General features: G+C 36.3%; 1 protein-coding gene across 5 annotated transcripts in view; it reads left to right on the top strand.

Moving 5' to 3' along the window:
• LOC139962626 (transient receptor potential cation channel subfamily A member 1 homolog) overlaps positions 1-18,533 on the top strand; it is a 59,244-nt gene that overhangs the window by 12,538 nt on the left and 28,173 nt on the right. For 2 of the 5 annotated variants that reach the window (XM_071962776.1, XM_071962777.1), the window contains exons 3-8: positions 377-545; positions 5,701-5,810; positions 6,249-6,284; positions 13,305-13,355; positions 15,686-15,868; positions 17,008-17,217. In XM_071962776.1, the coding sequence (XP_071818877.1) occupies positions 377-545; positions 5,701-5,810; positions 6,249-6,284; positions 13,305-13,355; positions 15,686-15,868; positions 17,008-17,217 (759 nt within the window). The remainder of the gene's footprint in view (positions 1-376; positions 546-5,700; positions 5,811-6,248; positions 6,285-13,304; positions 13,356-15,685; positions 15,869-17,007; positions 17,218-18,533) is intronic. The other 3 variants (XM_071962778.1, XM_071962779.1, XM_071962781.1) reach the window with 3 other exon arrangements.

Raw genomic sequence — 18,533 nt, 5'->3', positions numbered from 1 at the left:
AGCATGTAGCGGAATGGAATGGATGATTCATCAAGCGAGAAAACCAGTGAAGGATTTCAGTACTATTAGTATTAAACTGTGGAATGAAAAGTAATTTGGTTGTAATTTGGTTCCCAAGTTGATCAATGAGGGCATGATACTCATCATAGTGCTAAATAGAAGTGTCACCAATTTGTATCCAATACTGTACATGCTAGTATATATGGTTAGAGGAGACATGTAAGAATCCATATCAGCATTAAAAGTGTCCAACCCAGTAAACGTTTGTGGTGCTTAATTTGTTACCATAATAATATGGCATTCACCTTCAGGAGTGGTAAAACCACAATATTTCACTGTCAAACATAACTTTTTGACCTCTTTGCTCATTCTCCAGGCTGCACGAGATGGAGATGTTCAGGTGATGCAGAAGATCCTTGAGAGTATCACCACGAAGAAGAAGAGAAAAGTTAACGAATTAGATGAGAACAATCTTGCACCCCTCCATTACGCTGCAAGGTACAATCATCTGGAGATTGCTAAACTTTTGGTAGCACATGGAGCAGGTAAGTGTGCAGCAGTGTGGATGTGTCCTTCATCTTTTTAACAGCAAATTATTGTTCATTTTGTGTTTTCTGGACATCAGGAAACAAAGATACAAGGGTAGAAGAGGATTAGGAATATTGAAAATGATTCCATTTGGTAAATAATATACCACAGAGCTCTGTCAAGTTGTATTAAAAGCTGTATTAGCACTTGTTTTATGTAGAAAGCTGTTGGTTTGGAAACGGGGTGGGCTTGTAGGTGTGGAGGGGTGGGAGGCGTCTCTTGACCACTTCTGAGGTTGGATATTGTAAAACAACCTTAGCACCTCATTCTATAAAGTCCTGGTATCGTCTTATTTTGTTGTCTCTCTGTTTCATATAAATGTGTTCTTAGTCTGGCTTCATTTCAGTTTGCCTCCGAAGAAGTTCCCTCTAACTATCAAAGCATCAGGCCATCTTAACTTTTGATTCCTTGCTGAGCCTTTTTTTGATTACTGTACTTTAGGATTTTGAGAACCCACTTGACATGATGTCCACTGTAGTGAATCTCAACAGTGCTTTATTAAGTGACATGTCATTTTAATAGTGGCCTTTGTGACATATATATGGATCAATGACAATATAATAATAATCAATATTTGTGCACTCAGTTGCTAGGTACTTACAGTACTGTGTAACAGCAAAGACTACAATGTGCATTCTCAGCAATAGCAAGTTATAGGTTTACTCAAGATAAGGCAGTTACTATCTACCATAAACAAACAGGTTTGTACTGTACAAGTGTACATTACAGTATATGATAATGTACAGTATACTGTAGTGTTTACACGGGTCCAAAAATCGGGAACCGGGTACCCGAGGGCCGTTACCCGTCGGGTATCCGGGTACCCGGAAAAAAATTGTTTACCCTCGTGTATCCCGATTTTCAAGAAATTACATATTGGATGCTGTAATAAATGCATTATATTCTCTAATGACAATGTTTTCATGTTCAAATACGTAGGTTTAAGATAAGGTATAAAACCTCCCTCAATAATTTTTATTTGCTTCTGTTTCTTTCATTAACTTGTTAATACATTAATTATTTAATTATAATTAGCATTACTACTAACATCGCACTGCCGCCGCTGCTTATGCTAGCTCGTGCACGTCTATTGGATCAAACCATATAAATATCCAGTTTAGGTCTTAAACAGTTTTTAATACTACTACTATCTATTATGCAGGCTTAGGGTTCGCATTAGCCGCGAGATTGCGCGATTCGTGCAATTTGATCGCATTTGGAATAAACGATTAGTAAAAGGCCACTTGCGATTACTATTTTTAGTTATCCCGTCTATAATCCATAAACATCGCGTAAAATTCCTTGTCAGCCTTTCCTTCTTTGAAATAAACGAATGAATAAATAATAATTTCTTCCACATGGTAGCCTAACACCACACTAAGTCAATGAGAAATCTAGCTAAGCCTAACCATCTGTTTATTTGCTGGAGTTGTGACGCAGTTATAAGATATCCATGGAATTTTTTCGTTATTGCTGTTACGTTCGACCACATGGTTGCCTAACACCACACTAAGTCAATCGGAGTAGTCTAGCCTAGCCATCTGTTTATTAGCTGAAATTGTGACGCAGTTATAAGATATCTATGGAAAGCTTTCGTTATTGCTGTTATCTTCGAACACATGGTAGCCTAACAACACACTAAGTCAATGGGAAATCAGCCTAACCATCGGTTTGCAATTTTTTTTTATACAATGACACTTTGCGTATGATTCGGGTAATAAATTAGGAACCGGGTAGTATCGCGTCGAGCGGGCCCCTTCGTTATTGCTGTTATCTTCGACCACATTGTCGCCTAACACCACACTAAGTCAATGGGAAATCTGCCTAACCGTCGGTTTGCCATTTTTTTTTTTTTAAATCACACTTTGCGTAGGATTCGGGTAATAAATTAGGAACCGGGTAGTATCACGTCGGGCGGGTACCCGGGTACCCGGATAACCCGTGCAAACACTAGTATACTGTACCTGTGGGACTTGGCTAAAGAATCAACTGCTTTTGCAGTCAGTTCCCAGAATATTTGCCAAACTACAGGTATCCATCAAAACATGATCCCAGGGTGATTGACACAATCATCCACATTGTAGTTTCAGTAGATGGAATTGCTCTGTTTTCTATTTCAAATTGTAGACATACTGAATAACACGTTATAACCAGGTCTGTAAAATATCATCAGAAGTGTTAGAGCATGTGAAGGTTAGTAGTGGCTTAAAGGATTTGCTGGCTGGATGTCTCCCATTAGGCTGGTGTTACAATGAATTATATGAATTTTCCTGCAAGCTAGCCTACATTCATCTAGTAAGCTCACCAAGGAATTATGTGTGTTGATTTTTAACACTGAAAAGAATGGCTGACTTCAGCACTATTGAAATCTATAAAGTGTATCTCTAGCTGCAAAGATAAGATCGGTCACAAGAAACGATTTAGCTTGGAACAACGTTAGTAGTTTAGTTTGGAAGGTAGTGTTTGTCACTTCACCTAGGAATGTCCATGAAATGTGTGACAGACTATTAATAAACTTTCAGTTTTACAAGAAAGTCTATATCCCACAGGCTAGTAAGCCTTATTTTATCATCAGCATTTTTGTTTGTCAGTACTGTCTCTTAATGACAATAAAAGCTAACTTGGCAAATGCCAACAAAAGAATATATTAAGAAATCAATATTTACTAAGAGCCTTGCAATCTAATTTTGACTGAATGGTCTGTGGATGATTTGTTGTCCTATATTACTGTATACCTTCTAATAATATTCAGCAAGAACGCAACACTCTCTCTCTATGCACAGAACAAACATGGCTAAAAGGATATGATATGGTAGGGTGGACCGAGGTTAAAGTGTGTACATAAAGTATTGTAGACTGTAGACATAACTGCTAGATCAAAGTGAACTCTCTTTGAAATGATGTACATTGTATTGTGGTAGGTTATGAAGAATCCCTTTCAGTTTTAATTTTGCAAATATTTGATAGAATTCTCTTGTGAAATCCTGTAACAATGAACAGTAGTCCATTGGCATCAGTACATAGCCAAGTTGCATTTTAAATTAAGAAAAGTTGAAATTTGTGTTTCGAATCAGGTGGAACAAATTTTATGCGGAAAATGTTTTGACTGAGAAAATTTTTTCAGAGGATTGGAATAGATTATCGTTCATACTCTAAACTATCGGTTGAAAAATCCAGGAGGGCATTGTAATGTGGTCACTGATCAATTGCATCTTATATTTTGGATAATATTCAGTGTGTGGTCATGGTAATATGTGCAAGAATGTTTAGTAATATTAACAGAAATTGGTAACACAAGCAACTACTTAAAGATTCATCTAGATCAGGGGTGGGCAACCTACGGCCTGCGGGCCACATGCGGCCCACCGGTGATTTTTTGTCTCAAGAAAAAAATCTATATATTTTACATCATCACAAAAATGAGCTGGCTGCTTAGAATTTATCGGCACTAACGATGGTGTCAGGTCGGCCTATTATCCCCATTCATTATCAACTGTACTGTATTGACATTTATGTTTTTGTGAAAACAGATTAAGTACACAAACCTGTTGCTTGAAAGTCGTCGGAATCAATTTGGTTTGAAATCAACAGCAGGTCGTTGGTTAGGTGCGGCCCAGTCAATTTTCACCCCTTATATCTGGCCCATTCATTCAAAAAGGTTGCCCACTCCTGATCTAGATAGTGTTTTGAATATTTGAATTCATAAACATACTGGGTTAGATGAACTGTTGTGTTGACCCAACTCCAGTCAAGTAAGGCTATATTTTGAATGTTTGATGGCATTGTAGGGACGATGATGAGGAGATGCAAGAACAACGGCTCCAAGGACAAATAGTCTACTTTAACGATGATTTATTTACAATTCAGGGGTGATTATTCTTTAGTGCTGTTGACGTACAGAGGGATGGAGATCTGGGCCATCTGCTATACAGAAAGAACTGAACAAATTACTGAAATAGTCTTGCACACATTGCAATCACATGTTCACTTTCTACCAATCAGAGATATTGGATACTTACACTAGTTTAAATATAAACACCCTAGTGTACATAGGACAACCAATCATTTAAAACCTCACACCCGGTTCAGAGTTATATATGTTTGCAAAAATATATCACTTATCCATAACTTGTGCAAAGTATTGCTCCACAACCTTAAAAATTGAAAAAGGATCATGTGATTAATTACCTTGCTTTCAAGAATGTTTTTTAATCCTACTGGTCAAAGTCTCTCCACTGTGATTACTTTGAGCTTCAGATTATTTCCTTATCTGGGTTAGATTGTCAAGCAAAACTGGTACCATGAAAAAAAGTCACTAAGTTTTCAAAACTGAACTGGAGATTATGTTAACTGTTTATTAGCAAAGCAGTTTCAAGCAATCAACCCTGTACTGTAAATATTTAAAATACTTGTATTTTGTGTAAACTACTTAACATAAAGATAATCGCATGCCATAACTCTGTTACGTTTCTCTTGTGGGGAGGAATCATTTACCAGGCAAAACAAATTTGCAAAACAATTACTGTTTGCCGTATATATACAGTAACAACAACGATCTTGTCAACTTGATTGGTAGGGTTATGTTTACTACTTACTAGTACATACTTCATAATTCCATTTATATTGAAATCAAAGATTTGATGGTTTAGAGAACATCTTTCAAGTTATAATCTGTAAAAACAGAGAGAGACAAAAAGAAAATCCATATGTCTTACTATAGGACATGAAACACTATTATCTGCCCCCAAATTGTTAGCTTCAAATGCAAAAAAAAACAGAACATTTCAAAGCTTTAAGTTGACAAGCTTAGTACTTCTTTTTCAATGACAGATATTGCATACATGTACAGTTCTGTTGGTTGGTGCAAGGATCAGTCAATAATGCATTTCTCAATGCTGTTGCCATGGTGATAGATGCTCAGCAAGGCAGCATCTGACTAGACGGTTATGGGGTACCATCAAGGGAAGCTTCTGTTTGCTCTCTTAGTCTCTGATGCTGTAGAAATTATCAGCAAATCAAGCTTTGGAAGGGCATCTAAATAGAACATTTCACTTTTTGTACATATTAATATAAAAAAATTATGATTATTATTATTATTATTTTTTTTTACAGTTCCTACAAAGAAAGGAGACGATGATGCGACCCCTCTCCACTATGCTGCTCGGTTTAAGAGATCGAGGGGACAAAATCTTTCTGCAGATGGTGGTAATGAAGGGCACAATGTAAGTACAGTATCTACAGTACTTATGAAAATTTGTGGTGTTTTTGCTGTACTTTAGCAGTAGCATTTGGGTTGAAATTGACCTTCATGCCACAGGAATTACATGATAATTTAACCGGTTAGGCTGTTACTCTGTTAAGTTGAATGTTCATTGAGTTGAGTTTGTTAAAACTGTAAACCAGTAGAAGGAATGGCGGAGTTGACCTACAGTACAGTAGGTGAGAAGGCGCAGTACATTTACGGTTTCATGAACTGACTTGTTGCAGATGAAATAAAGCAAGAACATACTGTATATACACATCAAGGTAAAGTTGCTCTGCCTAATAACAGCAGTACAGCAACTTTGATTGTTAAATTGTGGTAAAATCATCATAATATTTCTGAGAATCTGAGCATTATCATTTTGTTATTTTGGTATGCTATCTTATCTTATGCATAGTCCCTCATTGAGTTGGACCAGATAGAAGAGGAAGAGGTATATATATATCACATCCATTTTTGGCATCTCTTTCATTTCTCCCATTCCAAGACGGTTCCCATGTTCTCTCTTTTATATTGTCCTGCATGCCCCTCTGCCAGGAATGAATCAATGGCCATATGAAGGCATGTCCACTTTCTAAGCACCTCATGACCCAAGCACCATATATCCCAGTTTCACTCACTTTCAGTTAAAAAACAACAAAAAAACAGGAAAATCCATAAGGTTTGTTCCGTTAGACATTTGCTGTTTCTATCCGCCAATGGTCATCAATGCAAATATCACAAATAATGTTAACAATAAAGGCAGAACATCTGATGTTATTCCAATTTGAAAATGTTTTTTAACTGTATATCAAGTACTTGATATTCAACTGTAATTTGGTGTTGTTTTTTTCTTTTGGACATTTTCTTTACATTGCAATAACTCTGCAACCCTCAAGTTCGGATTGTACACAAACTTGGTATACAGTTGCTGGTTAATAACCGGTACATGTAGGCCATATGGTCCCCCAAAATTCTGGGTCCATTTTTGGGCCAGGTGCTCCCAAAGTTTTATTTCCACCTCAATGCATTTTGGGACGCATTATTTGGGTCCATATTTGTGGGACCTAATATTTTTAGGCCCATTTGTTTCCACATTATATGGGGTTAAATTTTTGGGGGCAAATATATTTTTGGTCACTTTGTCTTGGCCAAATGTTTTGGGACCAATTACGTGCAAAATTTCATTACAGTAATCCCACAACCTTAAATCAGATTTTATCCAAACTTGGAGTTGTTGGTTAATAGCTGGTACATGTGGCATACTGTATATATTATGATATTAGGTGATGACGTATAACACTTTAATATTCCACTATGCAAGGAACCATATAGTGCCTGTTGGGCACTTGTAGGTTTTTCTTAGTAGTTTAGTAAATAATTTAATAATTGGTTGAGTTTAACAGTGATTTAACATGCCCTTAGGTTTAATGATAGTAAGAAGTGAAAGTTGCATTGTTTCTGTAAAGTAGTTTAATGTTCTAGACAATACTTGTCTGTTTATTTGGCAAGCAAAGAGTTTGTATTTAAATGTTGCACTGAATTGTGTTCATATTTTGATGACAAAGATATTTTTCTTTTTCAGATTTGTATATTCAAATTGTATATATTTGATACTCTTACTTAGCAAAGCATATTAAACTGCTGCATGCATTGAAACTTCAGCAGCTTCTTAAAATCTGATTACTTATTTCTTTATTTCCTTATTTTCCTGCACTGTTTAAAGGAAGGCAAACTAATCTTTCAGATTTCTTCACACAATACCTTCCCTTTGCTGTCAAAAGCATAATTCTTTACAATCTTCTTTTTTTCCACTTTCTTTAAGAAACATTTGTCCTGCATATCATTTCAAAGTAATGCAATCTAACAATATTTTAATTTATAATTCATTCATATCCAGTAACCATTGGGCATCTAACTCCAACATGAATGTATACTGTACTTACTAGCCTGCTCATTCTATTTACCGCAAGAGTCAGAAAACAAAAAATGCATCTGGAGTGAATTTTAACATTTTTAAGAAATATTGAGCTACCCTCTCCTACTGCCATTTTTGGTTCCTTGCTAAAAGCAAAGGAACCTATGTATTCAGGTTGGCGTGTGTGTATGCGTGTGTGTGTGTGTGTGTGTGACGCTTTGGCTTGTATGCACGATAACTCAACAAGGGATTGACTGATCATGATCAAACTTGGTGGGTGGGTGGCCCATAGTGAGTAGATGAACCCTATTGTTTTTGGTGCCTACAAAGGTCACCAAAGGTCAGTTATGGTCCAAAAACCCAAAATACTAAAACTGCAATAACTCCCAGTGCCAATGTGCGACAAGGTTTATATTTTGGGACAAGTTGTGAACTGGTTAGGGGAACATTTTAAAACTTAACGGTCATGTGATCTGAGGTCACCAAAGGTCAATTAATGTTAAAAAACTAGTATTTTTGCAATAACTTGAGAACGAATTGTCCGTTAGGGTTGGGAGTTGCTTCAGTGTAATCCAATTGTCGACCCACATCTGGGTGACCCTTGACCTCAATTTGACCTCTGGTGACCTTTTCATGTTTTGGGGATTTTTACAGTTTCGATGCTATTTTCAGATGTCAAAGGTACCTTCCGATCATAAATATCGATAGGTTGACCCCCGTGTGACCTTTGTGTGCGAACTTATATGGGGTCAAAGTTTTCGGTCGGAGTTAGGATGGCTGTACAGACTTGTCGTGTTGATTTTTGGAATCAGCAGATCAAATTACATTTGAAACCAAGGTCAAAAGGTCAAAGGTCACATTAGAAAAAATGTGCTTAGTTTGGGAGAAAACGGGCGAAAAAGAAAATGTTTGGTTTTGATGCTAGATTTGGATATCAAAGGTACCTTCCGATCAAAAATGTCAATGGGTTGACACCCGGGTGACCTTTGTGTGTAAAGTTATACAAGGTCAAAGTTAATTTTCAGACATTTAATGCAATAACTCCCAGTGCCAAGGTGTAACAAGGTTGATATTTTGGGACAAGTTGCAAATGGTATAGAGGAATATTTTCAAACTTAACGGTCATGTGATCCGAGGTCATCAAAGGTCAATTAATGTTAAAAAAATAGTATTTTGGGTGAGAAAATGGGCAAAGAAAAAAATGTTTGAATTTTTACAGTTTTGATGCTATATTCACGTCTCACCAATCAAAAATGTCAATAGGTTTACCCCAGGTGACCTTTGTGTGTGAAGTTATATGAGGTCAAAGTAAATTTTCAGACATTTAGTGCAATAATTCCCAGTTCCTAGGTGTGACACGGTTGATATTTTGGGACAAGTTGCAAATGGTATAGGGGAATATTTTCAAACTTAACGGTCATGTGATCCGAGGTCACCAAAGGTCAATTAATGATAAAAAAACTAGTATTTTTGTGATAACTTGAGAACGACCTGTCCGTTAAGGTTGGGAGTTGCTTCAATGTAATCCAGTTGTCGACCCGCATCTGGGTGACCCTTGACCTCAATTTGACCTCTGGTGACCTTTTCATGTTTTGGGGATTTTTACAGTTTCGATGCTATTTTCAGATGTCAAAGGTACCTTCTGATCATAAATGTCAATGGGTTGACCCCCGTGTGACCTTCGTGTGCGGAGTTATACGAGGTCAAAGTTAATTTTCAGACATTTAATGCAATAACTCTCAGTTTCAAGGTGTGACACGGTTGATATTTTGGGACAAGTTGCAAATGGTATAGGGGAATATTTTCAAACTTAACGGTCATGTGATCCGAGGTCACCAAAGGTCAATTAATGATAAAAAAACTAGTATTTTTGTGATAACTTGAGAACGAACTGTCCGTTAAGGTTGGGAGTTGCTTCAATGTAATCCAGTTGTCGACCCGCATCTGGGTGACCCTTGACCTCAATTTGACCTCTGGTGACCTTTTTTGTTTTGGGGATTTTTACAGTTTCGATGCTATTTTCAGATGTCAAAGGTACCTTCTGATCATAAATGTCAATAGGTTGACCCCCGTGTGACCTTCGTGTGCGAAGTTATACGAGGTCAAAGTTAAAAAATATTAATGAGGTCACTGGTCAAACGTGAAAAACTCCCAAGTTGCAATAACTTGGCTACTATTTATTGGAATTTCGTCAAACTTGGTATGATGATATTGGTAGATAGTCTCCACACACTGATGTGTGTTGCAATTGATATCATGCATGTTTATAAGGGGGGGGGGGGGCCTAGCATTATTTCGTTATGAAAAGTTTGTATGCACAATAACTCAACAAGGGAATGACCAATCATTACCATACTTGGTGAGTGGGTGGCCCATAGTAAGTAGATTAACCCTGTTGATTTTGGTGCTCATATCATGAATATTAATGAGGTCATGGGGTCAAACGTGAAATACTCCAAATTGCAATTACTTGGCTACTATTACTAGTCGGAATTTCGTCAAACTTGGTATAATGATAATGGTAGATAGTCTTCACACACTGATGTGTGTTGCAATTGATATCAGGGCTTAGCATTACTTTGGCAACAAAAGTTTGTGAGTATAAATTACTGTTGTTGTATTAGGGCTTTGTTAGAAATTTCCCTATGAATGGAACTAATGAACAGCAGCAAGGAACCATGAAATGTTTTCATTCTGGTTTACTAATATTCCTTGCTTTCTGAGATAGCTTGCAATCTTTGTGATTCATTGCAAAAGTACAGTTTTTTTTTTTAAAACAAAAATAAATTTGTGTCATTTTGATTTTAATACTGTACTTGTAAACTACTGAAAGTTGGTTGAATATACAGTAGATCAAGGCTCTTCTTTACAATAGCTCTCTGGAATTGCAATCATTTAAATATTTCTTAATTTTAAATTGATGAACTTCTTTCATGGATGTGGTGGCTGTACTTTAGTTGGATTATAATAATGTGAAACGGTTCAGCCTCCAAACCAAACACAGTTACCGTAATTATTAAAGCACTGTGGTTTCGTGTCACCATTTCGTGAGCAGATTTCATTAACGAAAGACATGTCTGCGGAATTGTTTGGCAAACACGACAAGATCATGTGAAGTACTTTGTAATTTGTTGCAGCATATGAACTGTATATCAACATTTCTTGTAACTTAAAATTATTCTCCCTAAAATCAAACAAACTAGTGAAAGCTTATTACCAAAAGTAATTGATTTGCAGTTCAGGATGACAGACCACTCTGCACTGGTCCTGTATAAATGCAGCTTGAAATTTGCAATGTTTTGATAACTGTGATGTGCACAGAACTCGTAGCTCGTACATTAATTTTTTGCAAAGACATTCTCTACAGGGCTTATGTCAATAAAGATTACAGACGGGTGATGTTGCATGATCAGTAAGAAATTAATGGATTAGTAAGAGAAGGAAATGATTTGTACAAGGTGTCTTTGGATAGAGGTTTAGGATTGTGCATGACTGATAATACAGAACCACTGTACTGCGTGTTCAGTATCTTAAAGTTTGCAATGATGATGGATGAAAGCATTATATCTCATTCCTTGCATACAGGACTCATTATATAAACTATAATCACATTCCCCAATGTTAATGGTCTTACTTCATTTATAGACTCTGTCACTGAAAAGCAGACAAATTTATAGTGAGGTCAAAGGGTGTATAGGTTAGAGGAGAGGTGTCAGGAGGGGCGGGGGGGGGGGGGGAGTGCTCTCCTTAAGTAACAAAATGTTCCCACTTGTGAATAATCCTTTTGGTGAAATCTTGGCTTCAATTAGTTGTAGTTACACAACATCCTTGTTCTCCATTTCTTTTGAAAACAATTAAATTTTGCCACTTGGTGAAGGAACCTTTTCACAAGTTTCTTTTAATGCTTGAAAGAGGAATCAAAATTCAATACCAGCTTTTTCATAACTAATACATGATATAATGTTTCATTTTGCATGTTTCCATAGACTAGTATATTAACGCACAACAGGTTCCTAGCAAACCTATTCAAACATCACAATGAGAGCCCATAAAGTAAATAAAAAAAAGTAGATACTGTACCAAGTCCATACAGTAGATCTTTTGTTCAAATATCTCCTTTAAATGTGTCATCTCTTACCTGCCCCTCAGCCGTAACATAGTGATTTCATATTGTTTGCTCAATTTCCGATGCCTTTTGCGCAGTTTAAGAGCAATCCTGAGTAACCAAAATATATACATATATTTATATACATTGTACATTCAATAGGAAACTGATAAAAGAAAATGATATTATTGAAACAATAGAAAGATTAGAAATGCAGATTTTATCCCGAGTACTGTATGTGCCTGTGCAAACAAAGCGTCAGGTGTATGAAGATGGTCACAAGATATCAAAACCACTCCTCTGTTACTGTTCTTACTTTAGATACAGTTTTTAATAAAAATTAACAATTTATCCCTTTTTATTGCACATTAGCAAGTGCATAACTCAAAACGAAGTCCTGACAAAGCTGTACAAAATTAAAATTAAAACTATAAATATTAGGTGTAGCATTCTCCATTGTTAATAATTATATTATAAACACAAATACATGTAACACAGTATTGAAATTTATTTTCCTGCCTTTAATATATAGAAAACTGATATTTTTGGGCCTTCATCAGTGATTGGTGACACATCATCATCATCAAGTATGTTTTTTTGTCTGTGGGGAAAATGTAAAAAGCAATATAGAATCTCTTTTCCATCTCCCATTTGTTTTGGTGCCTGACTATATTTATTCCTTTTCTTGGGTATTTCCTATTATTGTTATTATTATTATTATGGAATTTCTTGGGTATTTCCTGGAATTACACCTTTGCAATTGTCTTCTCTATTCTTGCAGTTTTGCAGCAATTTATAAAACTTTCGAATAATTTTGCTCTGCTGTAGCCATACTGTAGCCGGTGATCTTGTATGGTGTTTAGGAATATGTACCGTATATTGTAATGTAGACAGTAGACTTTATCCAAAGAGTATCAACTGCAGCAGCAGTAGTAATTACTACTTTGCAATCACCAACCTTTTCAATTTATGGTCCAATTTTGATCTTGTCTATTATCTGGCAAATATCGCAGATGGATCGAAGGATCTGTGATCAATGCAAATATTTATAAATTTTTATTTCATAACTATCAAATTCTACAAGTACAAATATGGAGATCAAAACTGAGAGAAACAAGAAGGGTTTATGAATTGTGCTTAAAACCTGCATGGATGCATGCTACTGGGTATCTTGGCTGAAGTAAATCATACCCACTTCTTTTCCTAATACATCTGTACATACTGTACATACATACTCTATGCTGCTTCAGAGGCAACCCCCATTTTAATACCTTTTAACTTGCCTGCATGTATGGTGGCTTTGGTATGCCATTGACATTATTGCGATTAAACCCTTTGATATATTGCATGCATTCCTATATATAACCCATGCTATTGAACCACTGACTATAAACCAATGGTCTATAGCGCTTAACGTCCATTGTCAAAGACGGATATTTTTCAACCTCCAGTTGAACCTTACCTACCTACAAAGATATCTACATGACCACAGATTATTACAGGTATGTTGAACTTAGAAGTAATATTACATTGCATCATTCAGAGATCCATTCTTTGGGGTTTTTCCCCTCCCCTCCCCCCTTTTCTTTTCTCTAAACCCAACGGTACTATAGAGATGTAGTATCTTACAGCATCTAGGCGGTTACATACGGTAATGTATCTGTTGCAACTTTAAAAATGTTTAACCATGATTAAGGCAAATGTATCAAATGGGAATCATCAGCTACGCCCTAACAGAGGGCGCTGTCATAGCTATCCTATCTACTGTAGTTTCGCAGAACTTGACAAGCTGCAGTCTCGGTAGTCACTGAGAATTTAAGAAATCTCTGACAGAAACTTCAGGGCAAACTACCTGTACATTCCCTAATTCACAGATGGTGTGACATATTCGAACCAACATACAGAGTTAATCTCTCATAACTAGCACATTTTAGCAACGAATGTTTATCCTCCATTTGTTTGGCAACTTTACACATGTCTGGTCACCAACCAATCAGAAAGCTGCTTTAAGGTATTTTCAGTCACGTCTGCTAAACTGGGTTAAATTTGTATCCAAGTCTCCTAAATGAAAAATACTGGACTTACACCTGAGATTCTTCTCCTAGTTATTAAAGACAAGATATTTTTTAAACATATTTTCACAACTAGCACAAAGATGAGGTTTTGAAAGCCATTTACAAAGTCTTTGGTGATCTGTAAACGGTATAGACCAGGGGCGTTAGGATCTACTGTAGCGCCAAATATACGGCTCTGTTATATGACCATGATTACAGTGCCCTCAGCATAAACGCTGAAGATTCGCGGCATTGAGGGCTTACCTTCTGCAATAGGTGGGTGAAACAAGCAGAGGGCAGTCTACCATGGAACCTATTCCTAGTCAAGGCCTTAACCAGAGTTCTGCTGCACCTTACCTTACAGATGAAATCACAACTTATGATTGATAGTCAAAACAAACTTGGTATATTGGTTTTCTTGTGTACTTTGTATTGTTAAACAGGGCTATTTAGTTTTCAGGGCGTTAACTGACCTCTTTTGAGATTAAACACGTACTGTACATCTAAATTTAAGTATTACTATATTCCCATTCCTTGCAATCCATTATACCCACAGTTTCGTTTTAGTGGTTTTCTTCTACAAATAGTGGGCTTTTGTGTCTATAAGAGAATAAATAACAAAGTCAACTACCATGAGATATGTTTCACATATACTTCACTATAAAGAAGTCCATATGGTTGCCTCAGAGTTATAGCTTTGTTTGTACGGAATCTGTAGTTCTCAGACACTACCAACACATAATATGGTTGTATGGTAGGTGAAAATTGCCATCAACAGTAAAAATGTTTTATGTTTGCTTTTTGTGAAAAAAAAGAAGGTAAAGTAATTTCTGCATCAAGAAAGTCTGGGAAGTATTTATCAAACAAATGGAATTGGACATTTGATAGCACGAGAGTGACCATTGGTGTGACCCAGATGATAATCTCAGTCTAATGATAGTCTCTGTGGTCACATGATTACTGCTATAATTATACAAGCTCTCAAAGCTGTTATCGTTATTAATCCTGTCAAGCATAAGATAAAACTACAGAAAAGATTATTAGAATCACTGCAAAGGATTTATGTGTGTCTTGTAATAAGGTAACACGTACAGTGGGCAATCCATGGAGTAGCAAGTTTCACGCCCAAGAAACTGTATATGACCATACACAGACGTACACACGCACAGACATGTGACATGTCACCTGACCCCAAAATGTAATCCCAACCACCTAGTCCTACTGTATATCTCAATGATGGACTTATTCCTCACCATGCATTTACGTGGCAACCGTTGCTATGATAACAGATAGAACACTAATGGCCTGCAACAGCCGACTGACTACACTCTGTGTCCTCCCCATGTACATTATATGTAAAGGGATGAAATAGAAATGAAAGTTGCCCCCCTCATACATTCATTCACATGATGGTATAAAGTTACATTGATATTCAGTACTTGCCTGTAAACATCTGAGACCTCTTATTATAAGTCTCTAGAAAAGTACAATATCTTCAACGGGATCTCTTTCTCTTGTAGTAACCTTTTAGACAAGTTAAATTACAATGAAATATGTCTACAAAGAGATATAATTTGATCAGTATATTGTTCTCTTCTAATATTGTGTAGTATTATATGTCATTTATAGTGAAATATAAGAAATATTCTTTGATTTTGTGTTGGTTCCTATTATACTTTAATTAAAATAAACATATACTGTACATGTGAGATACTGTAGTTATCTCACTGCTATGTATTTATTGGAATTCTTATAAGATTGGGTTGGTTTTTTCACAGGCTAATGGGGCATTGACGGACCAGATCGACAGAACGCAAAGTGTCATCTTTTACCTGGAGTCAGTTGGAGCCGATATCAACAGTAAAGATAAATATGGTCTTACTCCTCTACACTTTGCAGCTATGAGAGGGAATGATGTTGCAGCATTGGACCTCCTTCACTGTGACAACATCAGAATTGAGGTAGGCCACTTGTAAAGGAGATTTGGTGACTCTTCACCATATAAACAACATTACAATTTAGATGTGTGAACAGTATTATAATGTGGAGTAAAAAGATACAGGGTTCACCTGGTGATTCTTTACTGCATAAACAACATTATATGTGTGTATATTACTATAATGTGGAGTAAAAAGATATAGGGTTCACTTGGTGATTCTTCACTGTATAAGCAACATTAGATGTGTGTAAAGTATTATAGTGTGGAGAAAAAGATATAGGGTTCACTTGGTGATTCTTCACTGCATAAACAACATCATATGTGTGTATATTACTATAATGTGGAGTAAAAAGATATAGGGTTCACTTGGTGATATTTCACTGTATAAACAACATTAGATGTGTGTACAGTATTTTAATATGGAGTAAAAAGATGTACAGTAGGGTTCATCTGGTGATTCTTCACTGCATAATCAACATTTGATGTGTGTACAGAATTATTATGTGCAGTAAAAGAAACAGGGTTAACCTGGTGGTTCTTTACTGTATTATAAACAGCATTTAGATGTGTGTTCAGTATTCTAATGTTATATAGGGTTCACCTGGTGATTCTTCATTGTATAAACTATATTGTAGCCTTAGTACCATGCATCATACTGTATGGTTCTTTATGCTGCTACATGATATTGCGACTTATAAAGATCGGAGGGGGTGTGTGGGGGGGGGGGCATCGGATGGACATGCCATCCATGAAAAAAGTTTTATTGACTGATGCTGAAATTGTACTTTACGCAATGTAAAAGTTTTTTTTGTTTTTTTGTATTGTGACAAATTACATTTGTTACAGTTTAAACGGAAATTAATTAGTTATTTGCTAATTATGTAGCTACGTTGTAGTGCACACAGCTTGAAGGTAAATTTGATGTAAAGAATGTACAGAATAAATAGGCTTTGATATAACCAAAGGAGGATTAGAATAAACAAATATCTCTTAGAACCTGGTGAATATCATATCGTACTTTGTTCTTTTCATTTCCAACAATAAATCTTTACTCAAATATAATCGCCACTTTCCAAAGTCAGTTTGAAGCACAATCATAGAATCGATTCATTTGTCAATATGTTTTTATAATTTTTTAATGTTTGCCATTGTTTCCTATAGGCTGTGGATAAGCAGTGTATGACACCGCTACACGTTGCCTGCACACATGGTAGCACAGAAATTGTGGCCATGCTAATCAAGAAGGGAGCAGCCATCAGATGTAAGGATGAGCAGGATAACACTCCTCTCCATTTGGCCTGTTTGGAGGGCCACACTGAGATTGTAAAACTGCTCTTCTCTGCAGGGGAAGATCAAAATGTACTGGGTGAGGTGAGTGCAAAGGACTTGCAAAAGAGGGGAAGGGTAAGGGGAGGGAGGGGGTTTGTCCAGGTGGAGGTTGAGCATGGTTTGCTATCTATTTTGCTCTCAACAGCCATTTTCTACAGGAATTGTAATTACCTATATCCAATGACCATGAACCTGTAATGCACAGCACCCTTACTAACTGTTCCTTTTTCCTCTTATTGATATGTATTGTTGTAACTTGTAAGGACAAGCAATCACACAAAACTGTCTTTTCACTGCAACTTAGCATTACTCCAAAAAACAGTCCACAATCTGAAAATAGCCTCTCAGAATTTGAGGAAGTTAATTATGAAAACAAAGAGCAACATTTCATCGTTGCTTATAATAACTTGTCAAGTTATTCCTTTCAGTTTTTTGTCTAATAAGTAAACAGATCCTTCCCCTCAAGTATTTATTGAAAGAAGATCGTGGGTGCAGCATAGATATATGGATATGTGTGTCCCATTGGGCTGAAGGATTTAAAGAACTACTTGTGTTTTGGATGACAATAGCTAGTGGTGACTTTTTCTCCCATCGGTTTTATTAAAGGAATAGTTTGTAATACTTCTACTTTAGGTATAAACTCACCCCAAACCAATGACATCACTACTACCAAACTGCTTACTATTTTTTACTTTAACAGGGTTGATAGAAATGGTCTTTTAATATAAACCTTCAGAGGTGTTTGGTACAAGGATCATTGTTGTGACATCATAGATTTGTTTTTCCTTTAGAACCATTACATTGTAGTAATCTGTGAATAATTGAGTGTTTCAAGTTTGTGTAGCAGCTTGAAGACTCTGAATTTTGTCCCTAGTTGTAAAGACTATGGTTTTTTTGTCCATTTTGCAGAGCATTTTGCTACTGTATGTAATATCAGATAAATTATTTCCATGGTTATATTTCAGACTACTGTATTTACCCACATAAATGGCAAAGAACATGTACTTTAGCAGTATTTTGATTTAAATACAAAGTATTGTCCGTGCTTGTGTCAACGTGAACAATGCACGCACTCATCTTACTTGAAGCGGTTTACTTTAGACAGATTCTGTTTATAAGCCAATCAAAAACAGATGAAGAATTGTCTTAATCAATGTGAGGAGGCATTGGAATGGCAAGAAGCATTTTGTCAGTAGCTTCATATAAAATCCTCTTAGACATCTGTATAGTTCATGTTCTAGTTAGGAACATTATGCTTACATCCTATTAGGGTTGATATTTGGAAGCAAACATGAATTTGTCATGTGACAGCCATGTTGTGTGTGTAATTGTGAAGATGGGGAGGGGAGGTGGCTAGG

This window comes from Apostichopus japonicus, chromosome 21 (genome assembly GCF_037975245.1).
Source record: "Apostichopus japonicus isolate 1M-3 chromosome 21, ASM3797524v1, whole genome shotgun sequence".
Taxonomy (NCBI): Eukaryota; Metazoa; Echinodermata; class Holothuroidea; order Aspidochirotida; family Stichopodidae; genus Apostichopus; species Apostichopus japonicus.
This window is presented reverse-complemented; position numbering and strand designations above follow the sequence as displayed.